General features: G+C 34.7%; 1 protein-coding gene across 4 annotated transcripts; it reads left to right on the plus strand.

Annotated features, from left to right (window-relative positions):
• The first annotated feature begins 524 nt into the window (after positions 1–524).
• gne (glucosamine (UDP-N-acetyl)-2-epimerase/N-acetylmannosamine kinase) lies at positions 525–21582 on the plus strand. Of its 4 annotated transcripts, none has more exons than XM_051890651.1 (13): positions 530–708; positions 7320–7343; positions 8796–9004; positions 11883–12337; positions 12470–12622; positions 13785–13997; positions 14262–14349; positions 15354–15564; positions 18250–18379; positions 18468–18689; positions 19456–19638; positions 20370–20486; positions 20576–21582. In XM_051890651.1, the coding sequence occupies exons 3-13, from the start codon at positions 8835–8837 to the stop codon at positions 20809–20811; spliced, it is 2178 nt and encodes a 725-aa protein (XP_051746611.1). In that variant the 5' UTR covers positions 530–708; positions 7320–7343; positions 8796–8834; the 3' UTR covers positions 20812–21582. The 4 variants fall into 4 exon arrangements, with proteins under 4 accessions (XP_051746610.1, XP_051746611.1, XP_051746604.1 ...); XM_051890644.1 differs by lacking the exon at positions 530–708 and adding an exon at positions 3995–4175; XM_051890650.1 differs by lacking the exon at positions 7320–7343 and having other exon boundaries at positions 525–708.
• Positions 21583–21865: the final 283 nt, after the last annotated feature.

The raw sequence follows: 21865 nt of genomic DNA on the forward strand, positions 1-21865 counted from the left end.
TGTCATCATTTACTCACCCTCAAGTTATTCCAAACCTGTATGAATTTCTTTCTTCTGCTGAACACAAAAGAAGTTATTTGCAAGAAAGTTTGTAGTCAGGATGCTTTGGGGCACCATTGACTTCCATAGTAGGAAAAAATACTATGGAAGTCAATGGTGCCCCAGAACTATTCAGTTTCCCCTAATCTTCAAAATATCTTCCTTTATGTTCATCAGAAGAAAGAAATGTATACAGGTTTGAAACAACTCGAGGGTTAGTAAATAATGACAGAATTTTCATTTTTGGGTGAACTATCCCTTTAATATCAGCCTATCAGAAAGAAAACCAAGGTCACAATGCTTAAAAGATTTGTTATTGATCGCACTAATGGAAATTTCAGCGAAATATATTTAAACTTTAGAGTTTAAAGAATAAATAAATAAAGAGAAATTGTAAATATCAATATTACTTTATAATGTACAATATTTTGCTTTGATAAAATGAATCGACAGTTAACAAAGACACCTGCCAGTGGGGGGCAACAGTGAGCTGTGACTCGTCCGCTCGTGCAATAGAAACAGAGAAAGAATACTCACCAGTGCTATCGTCGGTTAGCTGTTTAATCTACACTATTGATAATTGATCAAGTATATCAGCATTTGGTATATTCGATTCTATAAACGCTTGTTATCACGAAAGGGAATGTACTACAGATAATCGTGTTAAACGTAAGTAATGTGCACTGCTAACATAGCTTGCTAGCATTCCTTGTGTCAGCAGACGAAACTTTTCGCCACGTTACCTTTACTTTGAGTCGTCATGTGTCGTAGGATAGAAATATACAGTTCTTATGAATAATTATTGTAGAGTATTTGCGGATATCATATGTGGACTCCTTTAATTGAGTTTAACTTGAAATAAGTACCCAATTCAGTAGACTTTGTCTTCCCAGTGTTTTTCCTTACACAATGTTTTATATGCTATATTGTGAATGTAATATTGATAATATCATGTGGAAATAACATGGTGTATGGTAAGGTACTTCTATACATATATAATGTACGTTTAAAATGTTCTTTAGATAGACAAAATATCTAATATTTATATTATATATATATATATATATATATATATATATATATATAATATATTAAAAATCCATCACACAAGACGCACATAAAACATGGGTTAGTGTTATAAAGAAGGTAATAGTATAATTGTAAGTTCATGTAGTAAAACAGGACTGTAGCCTAAGTCTCTTTAAGCTCTTCTGTCAAACTTGAATGAATTCAGGCGAAACCTGAGCTTTTTCTGCTAGAGTTTATTGTAATCCAACTTCTGATGGTTACATAGTCATTTGGACACATACCCTGTTTGGTTAGATTGTATATCCCATGCTGATTGGTTAAAAGCTATAGATGCTTTCTGGTAGGAAATCAGGATTGCACATTACATACATAATGTGCATAATCATATTGCACATTATCACTGGTTCATCTAGTATTGTATGTTGCAGAGGTGCCCAATCCTGTTCCTGGAGATCAGCCCTATCTGCAGAGTTCGGATCCTGATTCAGCACACCTGTCTGTTATTATCAAGTGCTCCTGAAGATCTTAATTAGCTGGCTCAGTTGTGTTTGTGGGAAAGCTGAACTTTGCAGGAAGGTAGCTCTTCAGAAACAGGACTGGGCATCCCTAGTCTATTGTGATCAGGTGGTCCTTTGCTTGTCTCTTATTCTTCCAGTAGATGGCACCATTTCCCTTTGTTTTAACGTGCCTAGTCTCTTCTGACAAAAATGTGCCTCAGTTTCAGATGCTTGTCTGTATTATTCATAGTTTTCAATCACGTGACTGCCACGGAGACCTGGAGGGCAAAACATGCATAAAACTGAATTACAGACCTGTCAGTTTTCCATCTTAAAAGAAGAAAATCAAAACCATGTGAACAAAATGCAAGTTTTCAATATACAGCACTTGCTGCAGCATTTAAACTACTACAAACAGTGGGACGTTCTAAAACACTTAACATGAAAAACACTTAAAGTCCCTTAATGTGCTAAAACAGTGATATTAAAAGATCAAATTCAGTATAAACCTTATTGAAGATGCATACAGGTGAGCAGATGAGCCCAGAATATGAACGCAACACACTAAATGGTTGTGTTTTCTTTATAATGGTTTTCTTTGGAAAAATGCTTAACGAGAACCTGCGCGTCATGTTCTTATTCTGGGTTCATCTGTTTGCGCGTACATAGTATGCATCATCAATAAGGTGTATACTGAATTTGGTCTTTTAATATCACTGTCTTACCACAAACCTGGTAAAAATGACTGGTGGGCAATGGAGGAAAGCCTTGTTTTGCCCTCCAGGTGAGAATAAGATGTATATGGGAAGGTTTGAGTAGTAATGCCTTAAGATCTTTCTTATAGCTGATCATTTCTTCACACCTAAGGTGTTACTTCTTATTTGTGACATAGTTACTTCTCGATGCAGATCATAGATCACATATCACTGTCAATGCAATGCTTAAATTCTGCTTTAGGATGTAAATGTTGAAATGCAAACAAACAGATCCTTGTCCACCGCGCCAAAGTTTAATGCTCAGCACACAACACACCCTGACAGATGGAAAGAGATAATGCAGACACAGTCAGTTGCATACAGAAGCACGCTGTTCCTGCTTCGTCACTTTTACCGTGGAGGTCACAGGTTATGAGGACGTGGCTCTTTTACAGAGCACAATGAAAGAGTCACATCAAATATAGCTTGAGCTAAAGACAATTTTTGTTTGGTTGATGTTGGATTGTTTCACTGCAAAGTAAGAAAAATGTATGATAAACATAAATAAAGTGGCTATAATTTAAAATATGCAAAAAGTTTTTTGTAAATAACCTTTTATGTCATTACATATCGTCATAGTTTTGACAGCGAGGATAATAAATCATACAAAACATACTATACAATACATGCATTATGTTAAAAAACTATACATTAACATGATTATTATACTTAATAAATATTATAAAAAGTAAATTATATTAATTAATGTTATGTCTTGGATCAAAACAGTACCATTGGAAAAAATACTAATAAATTCCTGCCATTTATTGTCATTTGATTGATGTTGAATTGTTTATAAAGTAATTCAGTGAAAAGAATCATTTATGATAAACACATAAATCACAGTGGCTATAATTTAAAAATATGCAAAAAGTGTTTTTGTAAATGATCTTTTATGTCATTACATATCATCAAAGTTTTGTCAACGAGGATAATAAATCATACAAAACATACAATACAATACAAGCATTATATTAGTAAACTATACATTTATTAACATGCTTATTATAATTAATAAATATTACTGTATTAAAAAATTAATTATATTAAATAATGTGTAATGTCTTGGGTCAAAAGTACGATGTTGAATTGTTTATTGTAAAGTAATTCAATGAAAAAAAAATGATGATGAACAAATAAAATGGCTATAATTTAAAAATATGCAAAAATGTTTGTTTTCAATGATCTTTTATGTCATTGCATATCAGCATAGTCGAATATTACCTATTTTATTAAGAAATTATTATAATGAATAAATATAATAAATAAATATTATTATATAAATATATTATTTTCAGACCTGTCTTAGACCAAAACCACAGAAAAATATGAACAGAATCTAATTGATCATAATCATGAAGGCTGTTATTATTGAAGGGGTGTTGTGGAGTTACAGTAATGTGATGGAATGCACAAACGATATACACATACTTACGATTCATCTGCAAAAAGGAAATAAGATGGAAATTAAAACAAAGAGGGAGGAGTCTGTACAAATGCTTGGCAACTGTTGAGTGTATGTGTGTTTCCTTCTCTCCTCCCCGGCTTTGAATACTTGAAACTCCTTTCTGGACTGGAGAGGATGCAGGGGCGGAGACTCCCGTCTTGCCTCTCTCCCAAGCAGCCAATTGGTGTGCAAGAGCTGTTCTGACTCCGCCTCCTGGGTTGTTCCTTCCCGTGCTGCTTTGTGTGAAGCATGCAGGGGGCCGCTGTCCTCCTCCCTTTTGCTTTAATGTCTGTCAGTGACACTGGATAGAGGGAAAGCAGCTAGAAAGGGGTTCCGTTTGATTCAGAAAGCAGCGGGAAAGAAAACACTGCACACACTATGATGCCGGGACATGCTAGAAACCCACATGTGAGTCAGATGCCATTTTGTTATTTGCTTTTCCTCATTCCTTCTCCCTCGTCCATCCCTCCCTCCCCCGTTTGTAATGCAGCTAGAGTCTTGTGATGCCTTTTAGCAGGGATGATGTGTGTGTAAGCTGGAAACATGGTGGATTTCTCAGTGTCTTGATGTGGACACTGAGTCAGAATGGTATTAGCAACATGACTTCTGGTTTTTATTTTTATGTAGAGAATACAACAGAAACACAGAGGTTGGTTGGAAAGATGAGCAGTGCCCTATGTAGGACAACTGTGATGAAGTGTGTTGAAGTGATGAAGAAGGCCCAGCACTGCTTTAAACTATGCCATAATGCCGTTGTAACTTAATTTATGGTAGATGTGTGGGAGTTGGCCCTGAAGATGTTTTGTAGACAGCTCTTGGTAGAGCGCAGAAACTGTACTGTCTGAGAATGTGTTCATGTCATACCACAGCGTCGATTAAAATTAATCAAATTTCGAAATCAAAAACTTGATTAAATCTCTGTGACATATCAAATGTCACAGATGAACAGTAAATACATTTCTCAGTTGCACATGATATTGAAATATGAACGTAATACACAATATAACTAATTTTTCTTATAAAATTATCGTTTTGAGAGCACATAATTCTGCAAGCCATTTTAAATTGGATTTTTATCAATGTATTACTTAGATGCTTTTTTGCCATTTGTCACCGTGTTTTAAAATATTGCTATAGTTTTTTTCAAAGTTTAAATTAATTAATTTTTTTTTATTATGAACTAAACCTTCCCATGCACATGCAGTACATACAGACTGGTTTTCGGATACACCTCTTCCTTGATACATAAAAATTATTACAATTTAATTCTTTTTTTGTGGGATTATAAGTTAAAAATGTCAAGCGAGTGTAACCACCTAAGCTTCAAAAGATTTCGTTTTTAATAAAGTTTTTAAGAAATAGTAAGGAGTTTGTCATAATCTTTTATTTTATATTAATAGTAGCATTTAATAGTAATGAAGCTGTTGCGTTTTATTACTAATATTTAAAAACTCAAATTGAAAAGGGTATAAATGTTTTTCAAAAACATACGAAGCCAACAGGAATACAAATATTGCATTTGTACAATTGTAAGAACATTAAAACATCTTAGACATCTTTATTTTTCATTGAATCAGTTCCATTCCATTAAAGGAATCACCTAAAAATGAAAATTCTGTCATCGATTACTCACACTCAAGTTGTTCTAAACCTGTATGAGTTTCTTTCTTCTGCTGAACACAAAAGAAGATATTTTGAAGAAAATGGGTAACCATAGGTGAACTATCCCTTTAAGCATCCAGTTCTCTGGTGGAACTGGTTTGTCATGGCATTTAGTTGACAATTTGACGTTCTAACAAGATTTTCCAGTCATCTTTGGCTTTGTGACAGAAGAAGACGACTTAAACCACAAAATTTAACAAATTTGCATTGGCCCCAAGGCACACCCGTGTGGCATTCCTCTGTGTTTGGGATAGTTTTCTTTTGAGTATGAATGGTTGAAAGCCTCTACATATCTCTCTTCTAACAATGCTGTATGAAATCATATTATGACAATATGCTCATCTTAAATCAAATCAGATAAACAACTATTTGCTCTGGCATTAAAATTATATTCTCACTGGATGACATAATGTTTTTGTCTTCACTAAAAATTAAATTCCTTCGGTGATTCTCAAGGGTGTACAATACAATCTATTACACGATTTAGCCTTTAACCCTACAAAGCCTACTTTTTCATATTTGATAAATTAATTTCTAAGGCCTCTAAATTATCAACATGATCAAAACTTTGTTGAAAACCTTGTTGTACACAATCTACTACATGACTGTAGAGGCCTTTTAGTATAACTGTAAAAATGTCCATCTTCAGGTTGTGGTACATGTGTCTTTGCTGTTAAATCTTTTTTTATAAAGTAAAATAATGTTTATACCAATATAAACATTACTAAAAATAATAAGATGAATATTTACTGGCTGAAGCAACTCAGGTTTACTTGATCATATATACAAAAAATCATATTAAAATGTAAGTATCAAATATTATACAACAGAGTTTTGAGGAATGTTTATTTGTATCTCTCAATTATAATTGTTTGCATTGCATATATGTTTTGCCCCCCACAATAAAAACTACAGAGCTTTGATCATAAAACTAAGCATTTAAATATCATCATATCTTACTAAGATAAATTACTGAGAGATAAAGAGTGACAAATGAATAGAGTGACAGGTGCTGAACGTTTATTTCACATTTGAAGAATGTTCAACTTTGGGGAAAACGCATTGCTTATCACTGTCTGCAGCCGTCCAATCACAAATACCACGTCGACCAACCGGCTCCTGCTGGGACGCCAGCAACAGATGACAACAACGGAACAAAATCATTCAAAACAAGAGCCAGACCAAATACTTTACATTGTATCGACTTCTTTTATATTCAGAAACAAACTATCCGGGTAATTAGATACTAGTATCACTTCCGCGGATATTTCATATATAGCACATAGGCCTATAGCATCTCAACTGAAAGAAAAAAATCCTCGAGGATGTTTCATTTTCTCCTAAAAGCCTGATGTATCAGATATGACACAAAAACAAACAAACAAACAAAAAAAAACACACATTGGCAAACTTTTTTTTTTAGATTTTCTATTTTGTATAAAGGATCAATAAGCGGTTCCATTTAAAAAAAAAAAAAAAAAAAGATTTTTCTTATTATTTCAAGTGTAACTCTTTTGAGGGTTAAATATAGTTTGTAGACTTTGCCTGGTTTGGTAATTTCCTCATAATGCAGTTGGACTTTGACACTCAATGATAGACCCTATATCGCATGTACTTTGCTTCCTCTACTTTCCAGTTGTGTTGTTTGCTTTTTGCCTATAAAACAGATTTGAAGTGTTTAAATGGTCAATGTCCAAATATAGAAACAACCATTTGAAGGTGTCTGCTGGCATAGAAAGGGCGTTAGCAATGTCTGCTGAGGGGCAGTAAAGGATTATAGTCATTAGTCAGACAGGTCGCTTTAGTAACATATGCATAGTTTTATATTCCTCTATGAAGTGACGTAGCAAAATACCTCTTTTCTTTCCTTATTCTGTTTTCATGCCTCAGAGTGTTCAGTTCAGGAATACTCATGTAAGTATGATCCTTTTTGATTTGGCAACCCGGCATGAAAGGCTTGCTCTGATTTACTACAGTTCTGTTTTGATTATGTTTTCTCTTATTTAAACACACTGTCATTCAAAAGTTTATGGGGATTAGTATGTTTTTTTTTAATGTTTTTGAAAAAGTCTCATATTCACCAAGGCTGCATTTATTTGATAAAAATACAGTAAAAACAGTAATATTGTAAAATATTATTACAAATTAAAATAACAGTTTCCTATTTAAATATTTTTAAAAATGCAATGTATTCCTGTGATGGCAAAGCTGAATTTTCATCAGCCATTACTCCAGTCTTCAGTGTGACATGATCCTTCAGAAATCATTCTAATAAAACATTTCTTATCATTATCAATGACTGCTGCTTAATAGGCCTATAATTTTGGAAACCGTGATTTGTTTCAGTATTTGATGAATAGAATAAGAAAGTTCTTTAAAGAATAGCATTTATTAGAAATCTATCTGAAATCTTTTGTAATATTATAAATTAGAGATGCACCGATATATCGGCCAATAAAAGCAAATTTTCACACTGTCGGCTATCGACCGATAGTCAGGGCCGATATATCCTGTCAATCAAAAGAGGGCTGGAAAATGCACTGAATTTGTGATTTGTGTAAAGAAAATGTTAAGAAACCAGTTCGATGTGCAATATTAATAGTAATTATATGAATTAATAACATTCAGGAAGTTAAGAAATATAAAATTAATTTTCAGAATTTAGTTAATGTGTGTTAATATTAATTTGAGTAATGTGTTTGTTTATAACTGATACCAGTTACTCTGAAACAAGTGGATGAAATGGAGAGAATAAAGTTTTTATATGCATTTCTTTCAAAATATAATAATTAAAATATAATGATTAATTATTATAATGAAATTATCATTCATTTAAAAGAAGGTATAAAAGGCTGAACTCCCAAACTATCAGTATCGGCAGATATCACTCTGAATAATCGGCTATCGGTGGAGAAATTTAGTATCGGTGCATCTCTGTCTTTACTGTCACTTTTGATCAATTTATTGCAGCCTTGCTAAGCATTAATTCCTTAAAAAAATGTTACTGACCCTAAACCTTTGAACGGTAGTGCATAAAACAGATCCAGTTCCAATCTGGCATGCAGATTGGTCAATACAGGGTTCAAGCTATGCTGAAATACATCTATTATATCTATATAACTTTAGTTTACATGTCAGGGACTATATCTTCTAGTGGAAGGATGGTGCTTAATGAATTTGCTAAATAAACCATTGTATTTTTTTTGGTTTTTTTTAATGATTTTCTTGTGTTGTAACCATTGTGTAAAGCTATAAAGTTCTCCGCTACACGTCATGCATTTAGCCGTAACTATAAATTTGCATATTCATTCTTCTTTATGCTTTATCAGAATACCATATATATTTGTAATCATGTTCCTCATTTAGGAGCTTTACTATCTGAAGACCCAGCGAGCACAGGAGAAGATGGAGCGATCGGAGAAGGAGTTGAAGCAACGACTACGCGTGTGCGTGGCCACCTGTAACAGAGCGGACTACTCTAAACTCGCCCCCATCATGTTCGGCATCAAATCTCAGCCTGAAATCTTTGACCTGGAGGTGGTGGTGCTGGGTTCACATCTCATTGATGATTACGGGTAAGACTGCTGAACGTAATTTATTTTTTTAAGCCACATTATCTAATCTAAATTAAATTGTTGAAGGGAAAGTAGATATCAGAGGGGTTGTCAAACATAACTAAATTTGTAGTTATAAAACTAAACTTATAAATTGTTTTTGTCATTCCAAGCCTGAAATGCTTTTCTTTTTGGAACACAAAAGAAGATATTTATCCATGCATTTAAAGTCATGGAGTCCAACTGTTCTCGTTGCTTAAAGGAACAGTTCACCCAAAAATGAAAATGGCCGTACATGCGTTCACGAGAGAGTTACTTGGTTTACGCGAGAGGCATCTATTCTCACCTAAACTTATGCTACGCCTACATCGTACGTCAGATCAGAGGTCACCCTTCCACCAGAACTTAACTCTCTCGTGAATGCATGTACGGCAGCCAGTGATTATAGCTTATAAAATTTTAAATATGAATATGGATCCATTCCGTGCCGATCCGGGCCAGCCAGTACAGATATTGTTTCATTTTGCACCATGGGGCTGATAACGAAGCTCTTTGGAATGTAATACAAAAGCATCAGTCATTGCCTTGGTAATGTAAGAGTTTACCGATGGTATGAGATGTAAATAGTGACAGCGTTATGGAGGATGATCAGGTATTTCTTTATTATTAACTTGTGTTTACGTTGTTCAAATAGCACGCTTGGCCAGCTACAGAGAACTGGTAGCCAGGCAAACAGATAAATCCTGAGTGGTGACGTCACTACACACTTTCTACCAGCACAGTTCAGCCAACCGTGCTGAGAATTACGTGCCAAGAGCGTTTTGTAACCGTTCCATGCCGAACCAAGCTCAAGTGGAAATATAACTGGAACCATCCTTAGCGTTCTTAGAACCGTTCAGCCTGACAGTGGGAAAGAGGCTATTCTTCAAAATATCTTTTTTTGTGTGTTCCATGGAAGAATGTAAGTCATACAGGTTTGGAACGATGACATGAAGGTGAGTAAATGATGAAAATGAATTTATGAAATAATAAAATTTCATTTGTCGAAATGTCTCACAGCAGTAATATAAAACAAACAAGCCAAGTCATAGCTCCAGTAACTCTATCTTCATCTGGGCATGAGAGCCTCAAAACATGAATCAGCACTATTTCTCACTGTTGCCATGGAAATGTTGGAATGTAGCTCTTGACGGTGGGAGTTTGGCTCTCACAGTGGGCTGCTGATGGTGGCTAGAAGCCCTTGTCTTTTATTAATGAAGCCAAACCAGCCTTTACTCCTCCTTGGGTCAAATAAATTTGACATTACCTTTATTATTCTGTTTCAAAACAAATGGAAAACATACCGTCTCTTACCATTCACACTACCATTCTTTACTTAAAGAAATATAAGATTACATGTTGAAAGTGGACTTGCATTGTTAAAATGTTCACCATTCGAACATACACGTGCAGCAATGATGTCTTGTAATATTTGTATACTGAATCCCAATTGATCTTCTTTCTTGCCTTTATTTGCATACTGAATTATGATTGATCTTTTCTTTCTAACAGCTTTTAAAAACTATCGCTCTTTGATACAGATTAGAACTGCAACAACTAATCTGTTTAAAAAAAAATCGATAATGAAAAAATCGACAGCAAATTTTATCAATTAATTGCGTCTGCCACTATGTGCAGAAAACCTCCACCAGTCACACCGATTTACAGCAGTGAATAATGCATTTCTATGGACAAAACGCGTCTGTTTCTATCGACAAAACGCAATTGTTGAGTGTTTTCAAAATTGTTTTCCTCAGCACATAACTTGATTATTCTGAGAATGTCCTGTGAGGATTTAAAATTTGACAGCAAGTCTTTGTTAAACTTCACAGACTACATTGGGCAGGATGTGGAATAACAATTTTGTACATAATGGATTAAAATGTATTTATATGTTAATTAAAATGATTATTTGTTAATAATATAAAATTTTTCATCCTTAGAGAAAAGTACATTTTATAAATAATCATTATTTGCAGCATTTGCAAGTCATATTTAATTAGGGCCCAAGCCACTAAGGCGCAGGGCCCTATTGTTTTTCTAAGGAGAATTCTTTTTTTTCAAACATCCGGGGCTTTTTGGGGGTCTTAACATGCTCAAAAACTCTTGAAAATTGGCACACACATTTTGAATCTGTGGCCATTAGGACACTGCAAAGGATGGGACCCGGGCGTGGCAGGGGGGCTCCCTTGAACGGAGTCCGAAAACTTGGTCCGTATATCAAACACGCTTGCATGTATTCATATGAAACTCGGTACACATATAGACCTCATCGGGCCTAACAACTTTCGTGCTCTAAGTTATATGCCAGCTCAACAGGAAGTCAGTTAGTATGGGTTGTTTATTTATTAATTTTATAATTTTATTTTTTCATCCTATACCAGACATATTGAAATTAAATGAAAGCATGCTTTTGATGCATAAGATTGGTGCACAAACGATAGCTCAGGGAGGTCAAAAAACACTAAGAGAAGTGTTACGATAATACAACATCAGCAATCACAGACATTTACATTAAAACTGGATTACATTTCTGGTGTAATTTGCTCTGGAATTTTTATAGAGGTCTGAGAAAAACACATGGCAGATTAGGATGATATTCTGCACTCATTTGAAATTGACCTATCACATGCTAAGACATGAAATTCATTTAAATGATCTCATGGATGTGGCTTTTGTGGTTTGTGATCATATGGCCACCAACTGGTGCACCTAAATGCGGTGTAATCAAATGACTTTGACATGCCTATTGCCCGCCGTGCACAGTTGTCCTGAAGCCACCAGGTTGGTGGTGCCACTGGGCTTGGGCCCGTCATCGCTGCTTGTAGTTATATTAATTTTTTTTCTCTCTCTTTCCCAGAAACACGTTCCGCATGATTGAGCAGGATGAGTTTGACATCGGCTCCAAATTGCACACCATTGTTCGTGGTGAAGATGAAGCTGCCATGGTGGAGTCCGTGGGTCTCGCGCTCGTGAAGCTTCCCGACGTGCTCCAGCGTCTCGCCCCTGACATTCTGCTCGTTCACGGCGACCGTTTTGACGCGCTGGCCTTGGCGACTGCGGCGTCTCTAATGAACATTCGCATATTGCACCTTGAAGGTGGAGAAGTAAGCGGAACCATTGATGATTCAATTCGTCATGCCATCTCCAAACTGGCACACTACCACGCTGTCTGCACACTCTCAGCCGAGAGACACCTCATCTCCATGTGCGAAGACCACTCTCGTATCTTATTGGCTGGCTGCCCGTCGTACGACAAGCTGCTCACTGCCCACCAACGAGACGATTATGCTGATATCATCAAATCTTGGATTGGTATGCACAGTAAATGAATGGGATAAGATAACAGTAGAGATAAACAATGACGCCTGTGCAATCCACATAGTTAAAGTTTTGTTAAAATGACTAATACTATCATTTATGCATATGTGGTTCTTTCTTAAACAGGGAGTGATGTGAAAGAGCAGGACTATATTGTGGCCCTGCAGCATCCTGTTACCACAGACATCAAGAACTCCATTAAAATCTACGAGTTAATGCTGGACGCTCTCATCTCCTTCAACAAGAAAACTCTCATTCTCTTCCCGAATATTGACGCAGGTCAGCTGTTTCTCTCGTTTTCTGTTTTTCTTTCTTTTTGTGCCTCTGAAGATTATAAACAAATTTGCTTCCTGAGTACAGTTGCGGTTTCTGTCAGATTGAAAGGTTTAATGTGACCCTCAGTGGCTTTGTCAGCAGTCTAAGATAACTTGCAAGGGCTCTAGAAACAGACAAAACAGCCATGGTTTGTTTTGAGTTTGGTGTTAATGAAAGGTAGACACAACTGGAGGCGGCAGTCAAGCAGAGGTGCTTTTTCTTCCATTGAGATATAACTCCAGTCTGTTCACAGTCTAAACATTAAAATGGACCTGACACTAAGGGAAGGTGGCATGACCATAAGTTTTATATCATAGTACGAGTAATTTTACAGTAATGGTCAAAATATAGTTGTTTTTGCTGTAACTTCAAAAACAAACAAACAAACAAACAAACCAACAAAAAACAGGTAAATAATATAATATAATATAATAGTGTGAATTGAACATAATAGGATAGTGACAGGTGTGCCATTAGTTATTTTTCCTTTAATTTCAATGAAGAAATTCAGCAAAAACTGCAGACACGATATAATATAATGTGTTATTTTAGTATTAATTATATAATATTATAGTATTAATTAATCTTAAATTAGCCTTTATTTTTGTATTTTTAATTTTAATTAAAGTTTTTGCAATTCTTTTATGTGCATTTGTCATTTTTATTATTTTTGTCATTTTTTTAAACTTTATTTCAGTTTTAATCATTTAAGTACTTGAACATAATTTTATTTCAAATGTTTCAAATTTAGATTTTAATCTGATATTTATATTATATTTTATTTCAGCTTTATTTAAATTAAGTAATTAAGTAATTATTATTTTAATTTTAATAGTTTTAGTTAACAATAACACTGAATATAATATATAATAATGGTAGTCTGAATTGATTGTGATGACAAAAAAATACACCTTTCTTTGGAATTGTGACTCTTATGAGGCAGTAATTTTAATGAATTTTTAATTGAAAAAACTCCCAAACTCTTAAGACTTTATCAGTTTGTATCTTCCCCTGCATGCTGGAGAGAAATGACAATAAAAACCACTTGACTTGACGTGAAACAGAATAAATGAATTCTGTAGTAGAATTTTGCCCCAGTAACACCATTCTGCTCTGTCTCATGCAGGCAGTAAGGAGATGGTTCGTGTGATGAGACGGAAGGGAATCGAGCAGCATCCGAAATTTCGTGCAGTAAAGCATGTTCCGTTCGATCAGTTCATCCAGCTGGTCGCACACGCCGGCTGCATGATTGGGAACAGCAGCTGTGGAGTTCGTGAGGCCGGAGCGTTTGGAACACCTGTCATTAACCTGGGTACTCGCCAGACAGGTCGAGAAACAGGTAAGATTAGATACGAATATGACTTATTGACCTTTAGAGAGAAGTTAAGGCATTATGGCAGGATATGATCACCATTTTACGGTTCTGTTTGTAGTGTTTATTTCAGGATGTAGAGTATTTCATTTGGATTCTTAAAACCAGCATGGCATGTTTATTCTTCTAAACAAGCCTGCTTGACTGCAAGACTGCTTTTTGTGTAATTGAGTGTCTTTAATATTATCCTTGATGGACCAGTTTTACTAATTCATGTTATTTTGACAATAGGGGAAAATGTTCTACATGTGCGAGATGCAGACACACATAATAAAATCTACCATGCCTTGGAGCTGCAGTTTGGAAAACGCTACCCCTGGTAATGAGCTCTTTTTGTTACATTTTAGGCGTCTTATATTTGCAAACATCAGATATCATGATTGTAATGCAGTTCTTAAAAAAATAATCAAAAATATTTTCTAATTAGGAAATTTTGTTTGTTTTAGAAATTAGAATTGTCTTATTTAGTGTTAGTGTTATATACTATTATAGTATTTTTTAATATTTTGAATTAGTTTTTTTATTTTAATATTTTCATTTTAGTAATTTTGCTGTCCACTTTTGTTATTTTTATCAGTTTTTTATTTCAGTTTTAGTCATTTTAGTACTTGAACTTAAACTAATTTTATATCAGTTTGTTGCTAAGGCAAGTCAATTTTTTCATCTAATATTTATTTTAATATATATTTATTTTATATAAGCTTATTTATTTATTTCATCAATATTTAATATTATTCATTAACAATAACACTGGTCTACTGTAACACCATTCATAAACAAGCTGATTAAAATCATACTTGAATGTAGTTATAGACTGATATATCAGACAAGCTGATTTATCAACCAGTGTTTAGCATATTCGATTTTATGGGCATCATTAAATCACATTTCATCATTGAGTATCAGACATCTTGCTTACATTTTTTTTCAAGTCTCAACCTGCATCCCAATTTACATAGTTATGCACTATTATTTGCCTTTTGTAGTATAACAAGTGTGAGTAGTGTGTTCACAATGAAAATTGTGTCCACAAACAGAAAGTGCACTTTAATTATACCCGGAGGGTGCACATAATTAATCGAAGTGTGGAATGTTGAATACTTAATGCACTCAACTGTCACAGCTGTAATTATGTACGGGATTTGTAATCAGATTTTTGAATGACAAAATAAACTTATAAAGTTAATACACTACAAGGTTACATACATTGTGCATAAATACATAGAATGAATACATACATATAAGTGAATAGTGTATAGTGCATCACTGGGACACAACTTCAGACTCTCAACATGTCCTGTGTGTTCTGGCTCTGTCCACTAGCTCCAAGATCTATGGTGATGGAAATGCAGTCCAGCGCATCTTGAAGTTCTTGCAGTCCATTGACCTATCTGAGCCACTACAGAAGAAGTTCTGTTTCCCTCCCGTGAAGGAGTGTATCTCTCAAGATATTGACCACATTCTGGAGACACAGAGTGCGCTTGCTGTTGACCTGGGGGGGACCAACCTGCGTGTCGGCATCGTCAGTATGAAGGTATGCAGAGAGACCCTCTGGAGTCAGATCCAGTTCACCTTTAGGACATGTTATTAATATCAGAAAGTAAACTACAAGGTGCAGGACATGCTGTACATTGTGATTGCTTATGACAGGATGTGTGTGTTTGCCCAATTGTGACGTGTACACGCTTTTTTATGGAGCAGGATATGCAGCACTTACGTCAATATTTCATTCATATGACACAGAACTCAGACTGTAAAACAAACAGCGGCAGATTTGAGCAGAAGGGTTGTGTAATCAGCCCTTTATGTGTGTGTGTGAATGGCGCAGAACAAGTTTTCTGAGAGACATTCCTTTAAATATGTAATTAGTTGCTTTTAATATTTGGCCACGGGGAAGCATTTCTGAATTTAAATGCTGCATGTATTAACCTTTGTTAATGTTAGATAATAAAACATGCATGTTCATGTTAGTTCACAGTGCATTAACTAATGTTAACAGATACAACTTTTGTTCTTAATAATGCTGTAGTAAATGTAGAAATTAACATGAACTAAGATTAATAAATGCTGTGTAAGTATTGTTCATTCTTAGTTCATCTTAACTAATATAGTTAACTAATGTAACAAATGAAACCTTTTTGTAAAGTGTTACCTTTATTTTACAGTATTACTCAAAGTTGACTAAAAATACAGTCAAACCAAAAATTATTCAGACATTTTTTGATATTTTTTTTTACTAGTGGGTGCAGGACACTATAGTTCATTTATGTAAGTGAGGATAGCAAAATAAAGTAAATTGTGACACATTATACCCAAAAATTCTTCATACAGTGGACTACCAGTAAAATTGATAAAAATTTGGAACCAAAAATTATTCAGACACTTTGACCTGACCATGTTTTGCTTAAGTGTTATCTGACATAATTAAGATTCATTTTTTCTCTGAGATCTTGTCATATGTTATTACCATTTTTTTAAACTATAGTGAATAAACTGAATTAATGAATGAAATGTTCAAGGTGTCTGAATAAATTTTGGTTTGACTGTATTTTAAAACAGAAAATATCCACTATCCATTTATAATGCTGTTGCTGATATTAAAGTCGGCATGAAACAAAAGTTGCAATAACCTTTTCTTCCCTATTGTGACGTATATCTGAGTGAAACGGCTCCTTGAACAAGAAAAAATGTCGGGCGGGACTTGATTTTATCTGTGAGGAATTGATTGTTTGCTATTGCTGTGATGTCATTTGAATGACCGGTTGTCCCGCCCTCATGCCAAGTAAAATCTTTATCAGAGAAGAGAAGAGATGTTGCTGCAAGAGGGAGGGGAAATTATTTTGATTAAAGATTATAAGGGCACATGGCATAAATTAAAAAAAATAATGGTATTATGCATAGATAAATATTTATAATAAATACTGTAATATTCCATAAAAAAATAAGATTTCATGGTGACTTTGAAACCAATGTGACATCTCAAAATGGCCAAATATCATCCGATTAGTTGTATTGCCTGATATACAGTATATTGATCTGTTATTTCTTAACATAAATATAATCCGGATGCTAATGCAGTCTATAAAGTAAGTTCCATTTATATTCCTTGAATGCTTCAGTTTGACCAGGTGTTTTATTGGTTTAGGTGTCTAATAATCACAGGGTCCATACTTCCAGTCAGAGTGATGATGGAGAGGTACCAACTCACAAATGATCAAATCAACAATATAAAAGCAAAAATATGTCAATCTGTGGTAGCAAGAAGAGATTATTGAAATGCTATTTTTAATTTGCATGTATAAATTTACTGTTCAAAAGTTTGGGGTCTTTAAAATGTTTTAATGTTTTTGAAAGAAGTCACTTTTTTTACCAAGGCTGCATTTATTTAAAAATAATACAGAAAAAATTCTGTATTAATACAATTTAAAATAACTGTTTTATTTTTAAATATATTTTAAAATGTCATTTATTCCTGCGTTGCAAAGCTGAATTTTCAGCAGGTCAAGAAACATTTATTTTTTTGAAATATTTCTTCTTATTATCATTATTATTATCAGTTGTGCTGCTTAATATTTATGTGGAAACCATGATACCTTTTTTGTCAGGATCCTTTGATACAGTCAAAGCAAACCACCTTGAACATTTCATTCATTAATACAGTTTATTCACAATAGTTTTAAAAAATGGTAATAAAATATGACAAGATCTCAGAGCTAAACTGTGTCAGAAAAAATAATCTTAATTATGTCAGATAACACTTAAGAAAAACACGGTCAGGTCAAAGTGTCTGAATAATTTTTGGTTCCAAATTTATATCAGTTTTCATATATCACTGTATGAAGCATTTTTGGGTATAATATGTCAGTTTACTTTATTTTGCTATCCTCACTTACATAAATGAACTGTAGTGTCCTGCACCCACTAGTAAAAATAAATAAAAAATGTCTGAATAATTTTTGGTTTAACTGTACATTTCAAAAGTTTTTTCAGAAAGTTCAAAAGACTGTCACTTTTGATCAATTTCATGCATCTTTGCTGAATAAAAGTGTTAATTCTTTCAAAAAAAAGTCTTACTAATCCCAATTTTTTTAACAGTAGTGTATCTTACGGAAATTTATTGGGTTAAGAAATTAATGGTTAAGTGGTAATTGTTAGTCTGTTATTAAATTAGGTGTAATATATATATATATAATCTTGTGAATGTGTGCTTGTGTTTCAGGGTAAAGTGGTTAATAAGTATGTCCAGTTGAATCCTAAGACATTTGAGGAGAGGATAGAGCTGATTCTGACCATGTGCAAACAGGCCATGGCTGACGCCGTTCACCTCAACTGCAGAATCCTGGGAGTCGGTATGTCTGCATTTGTCCCATGTCTCCTCCTATCTATCCATACATTCACTCAGTCATTCACTGTCCATTTGTTTGGTATTTCTTTCAGGTGTGAGCACAGGGGGGCGTGTGAACCCGCAAGATGGGGTCGTCCTCCACTCCACCAAGCTAATAAACGAGTGGAGTTCGGTGGACATCCGTACACCTCTCTCTAGTGCCCTTCATCTGCCTGTGTGGGTTGATAATGATGGCAACTGTGCAGCTCTCGCTGAGAAGAAGTTTGGCCATGGCAAAGGCGTGGAGAACTTTGTCACCATTATCACTGGAACCGGTTTGTTCCCTTGCTTATGTCCCTTACTGCTGCCAGTTTCTAGGATGGTGGGTTTTTCTTTGATTTGACAATGCAGACAATGAGACCTGACGGAAAGTGGATTTAAAACCGTCAGACTGGTGACACTGGTTAATCAGGTTACCACAATCAAACGGTCTTTAACTTTGTCAAGCAACCTCCTACCCCTTTTCATACAAGGGTCATTCTCACAAAACAGTGCCATTTATGCTTGAAATGTTTAAAAAAAAAAATTCCATTTGAAAAGGTTACTGCTGAACGCTATTTATTTTGTTAATTTTTAATGAAGTATTATACTGTATATAATGATACGTTATTATTATTAATAATAATAGTAATATATAAATGTTTATATATTTTCATATGCTCTTTTATATACTTTAAGTACACTTCCATTCATTTTTTTTTTTTTAAAGAAATGAACACTTTTATTTGTGCATATTAAGTTATTAAGTAAAGACATTTAAAATGTTACATTTAAAAAAAAAAATTCTTTTGAAATTTCTACACCGAAGACTGCAGTAATGCCTACTAAAAATACAGCTTTGCCATCACAGGAATACATTAAATTTTATAAAATATTGAATTATATTACTATTTTTACTGTATTTTTGATTAAATAAATGCAGCCTTGGTGAGCATAAGAAACTTCTTTTAAGTTCGATCACATGTATTTAATGCAGTGTACCTGCAAAGTCTGATGCTGGTATAATTGTTCCTTATGTTTGCCTTGTGTTTATATGTACAGGAATTGGAGGTGGTATAATCCAGCATAATGAACTGATCCATGGTAACACATTTTGCGCGGCTGAACTGGGACACATCGTGGTCTCACTGGAAGGACCAGAGTGCATGTGTGGCAGCCACGGCTGCATAGAGGCCTACTCATCAGGTCTCGCCCTGCAGAGAGAAGCCAAGAGACTCCATGACGGTGAGACGACCAGACACACACACATCAAGAGTTGCGCTAAAGTATGCTTATCAGCCTCGCCCACACTTGTCGCAAATTGTTTGAGTTTCGCAATTTTTCCTCTTCAGTTTTTCCTTTAGTAAAACGTCACAGGTAACAGTAGTATAAACCCTTAGTATTGTTTTCCACATTCCACATCATTTTCACCATACCAAAGCTCAAAATCCAAACTCAAAAATGTTACTGATGTATTTCTGTTGTCACTCTTCTCTGCCAGCATTTATCTATTCATTCTTTTAAAACAAAAACTGACCTAGCCCTAGTTTTGAGAGAAGAATCACAATGTGGAGTAAAAGTTGCGACGTTATTCATGTTTTTTTCACAGTGTGACAGTAGTCTCAACAAAATATGAAAACTGTTGTTGGATGTCACTTCATTTGAATTTATGTTAACAACATTTTATAATATGGTCCAATTAATGCATTAACTATCTAACAATGAGCAATACATTTGTTAGAGTATTTATTAATCTTTTTAATGGTCGCAAAGTAAATTCAAATGTTGTACCTACTCAATACGCGATTTTGGACGCAGCGGTGGACTTGATTTTTATGGTCTCTATTCAAATCAATAATAATAACAGAAAAACATCTTAGGGTTGGGTTTGTAATAGTAGAGTTGTGCCTAACGAATGTGTTTCCAAGTAAAACGTGACTGTTGCAATTACATGTTTCTTTTACATTTGATGACAGAGGACTTGCTGTTTGTGGAGGGAATGACTGTGAATAACAAAGAACAGGTGAATGCTATTCATCTAATCGACGCTGCTCGCCTCGGCAACCCCAAAGCTGAGAGCGTACTTCACACGGGTAAGACGCACATTCAAATACATACTTTATTCTCAAGCAGGTCTGAGGTGAAGAAAAGCACTGATAGTCTCTCTTTTTCTTCCTAACAGCGGGTACTGCGCTGGGTTTGGGCATTGTGAACATCCTGCACATGATCAACCCGTCTCTGGTGATCCTGTCTGGTGTCCTGTCGAAGCATTACGAGGATCCAGTTCGTCAGGTCATCAGCCAGCGCGCTCTGCTCTCAGCGCAGGGGACCAACATCAAGGTGTCTGAGCTGGAGGATCCTGCCCTGCTGGGTGCCGCCAGCATGGTACTGGACTATACCACACGCCGTACCTACTGACAGAGCTCGAAAACCAGGAACCAATCAGTTACAGACTTAACGACCGAGGGCCAATCATGTGCTACGTCCTTGTTAGGATCATAGTGGCTTTTTAAGCCTGATGAGAAAAAGCTTTTATTTGTTTTTACTAGTTTTTTCTGTAGTCACAAATAGGTGCTATATTATGTGGGATCAAACACCTGATGAAAGGTAATTTTGAAGAATAATTTAAGTATATGAAGTAAGATTTTTATTTAATATTTGCACGGTGGAACTAAGGGGTATTTGTTACAGAGAGGCTGCTATGGTTTGATCACAATGCTCTATGTCTTGCTTTCTATTATTTGTGTTTTCTTCATGTTCTTCTTTGCGCCTTGTACTGATCTGTTGCCAATCCTTTTTTTGTCTTCAGCACCATATGTTTAGTTTTATTCATTTACCCTACCTGTATGAATGAGTGAAAAATGTTTGTCTATTATGTTTACTCTAATATTTTATTTTTGAATCACAGAACCTGTAAAATGATTTTTTATGTACATTAAAATCAACGAACAAAATTTCCTTTTATTGCCGTTGAATTGATTTATTATATTGGAGACCCACAATACATGAACTGTAAGATATCTGCAGAATATTGATATATTTATTTAAAATACAAATACTATTCTGTTTTTTTTGCTGCTTTGTTGCAAGTTAGTATTTTGTCCCCTCTCCCTTTTTTTCTTTTGTACATTTCTCTTGTTTTGACCTCCTCAAATAATTCTTCTTAAATAAACATTTGCATACAATTAATCATCTGAACTGATTACGTTATTACACTTGTCACCTATTTGTGTAACCTTTTGGGTTTCCTATGCTTGGTTGGTAGTAGATATACTGAGATAAGCCACCTAGAGGCAAATGTTGTGCTGTAAGCGATTTCTGTACCTCTGCAAAAACAAGATTTTTTTTTTTTTTCATTATTTAGCTAAGCAGACACTTAAAATATACAACACAATAAACGACTATACAAGAAACCATAAACAACACAGAATACAAAATGTGGCAAAATATGTTTTTATGCGTCAGTGGACTA

The sequence above is a fragment of the Ctenopharyngodon idella genome, chromosome 1, assembly GCF_019924925.1.
Source record: "Ctenopharyngodon idella isolate HZGC_01 chromosome 1, HZGC01, whole genome shotgun sequence".
In the NCBI taxonomy this organism is placed as follows: Eukaryota; Metazoa; Chordata; class Actinopteri; order Cypriniformes; family Xenocyprididae; genus Ctenopharyngodon; species Ctenopharyngodon idella.

Bases quoted from the DNA above. Each gene is read 5' to 3' on its own strand.
- gne (XM_051890644.1), top strand. From the start codon at position 4,146: ATGATGCCGGGACATGCTAGAAACCCACAT. The intron at 14,350-15,353 runs GTAATGAGCTCT...TCTGTCCACTAG, and splicing joins TTTGGAAAACGCTACCCCTG to CTCCAAGATCTATGGTGATG. The intron at 18,690-19,455 runs GTTTGTTCCCTT...TTATATGTACAG, and splicing joins CACCATTATCACTGGAACCG to GAATTGGAGGTGGTATAATC.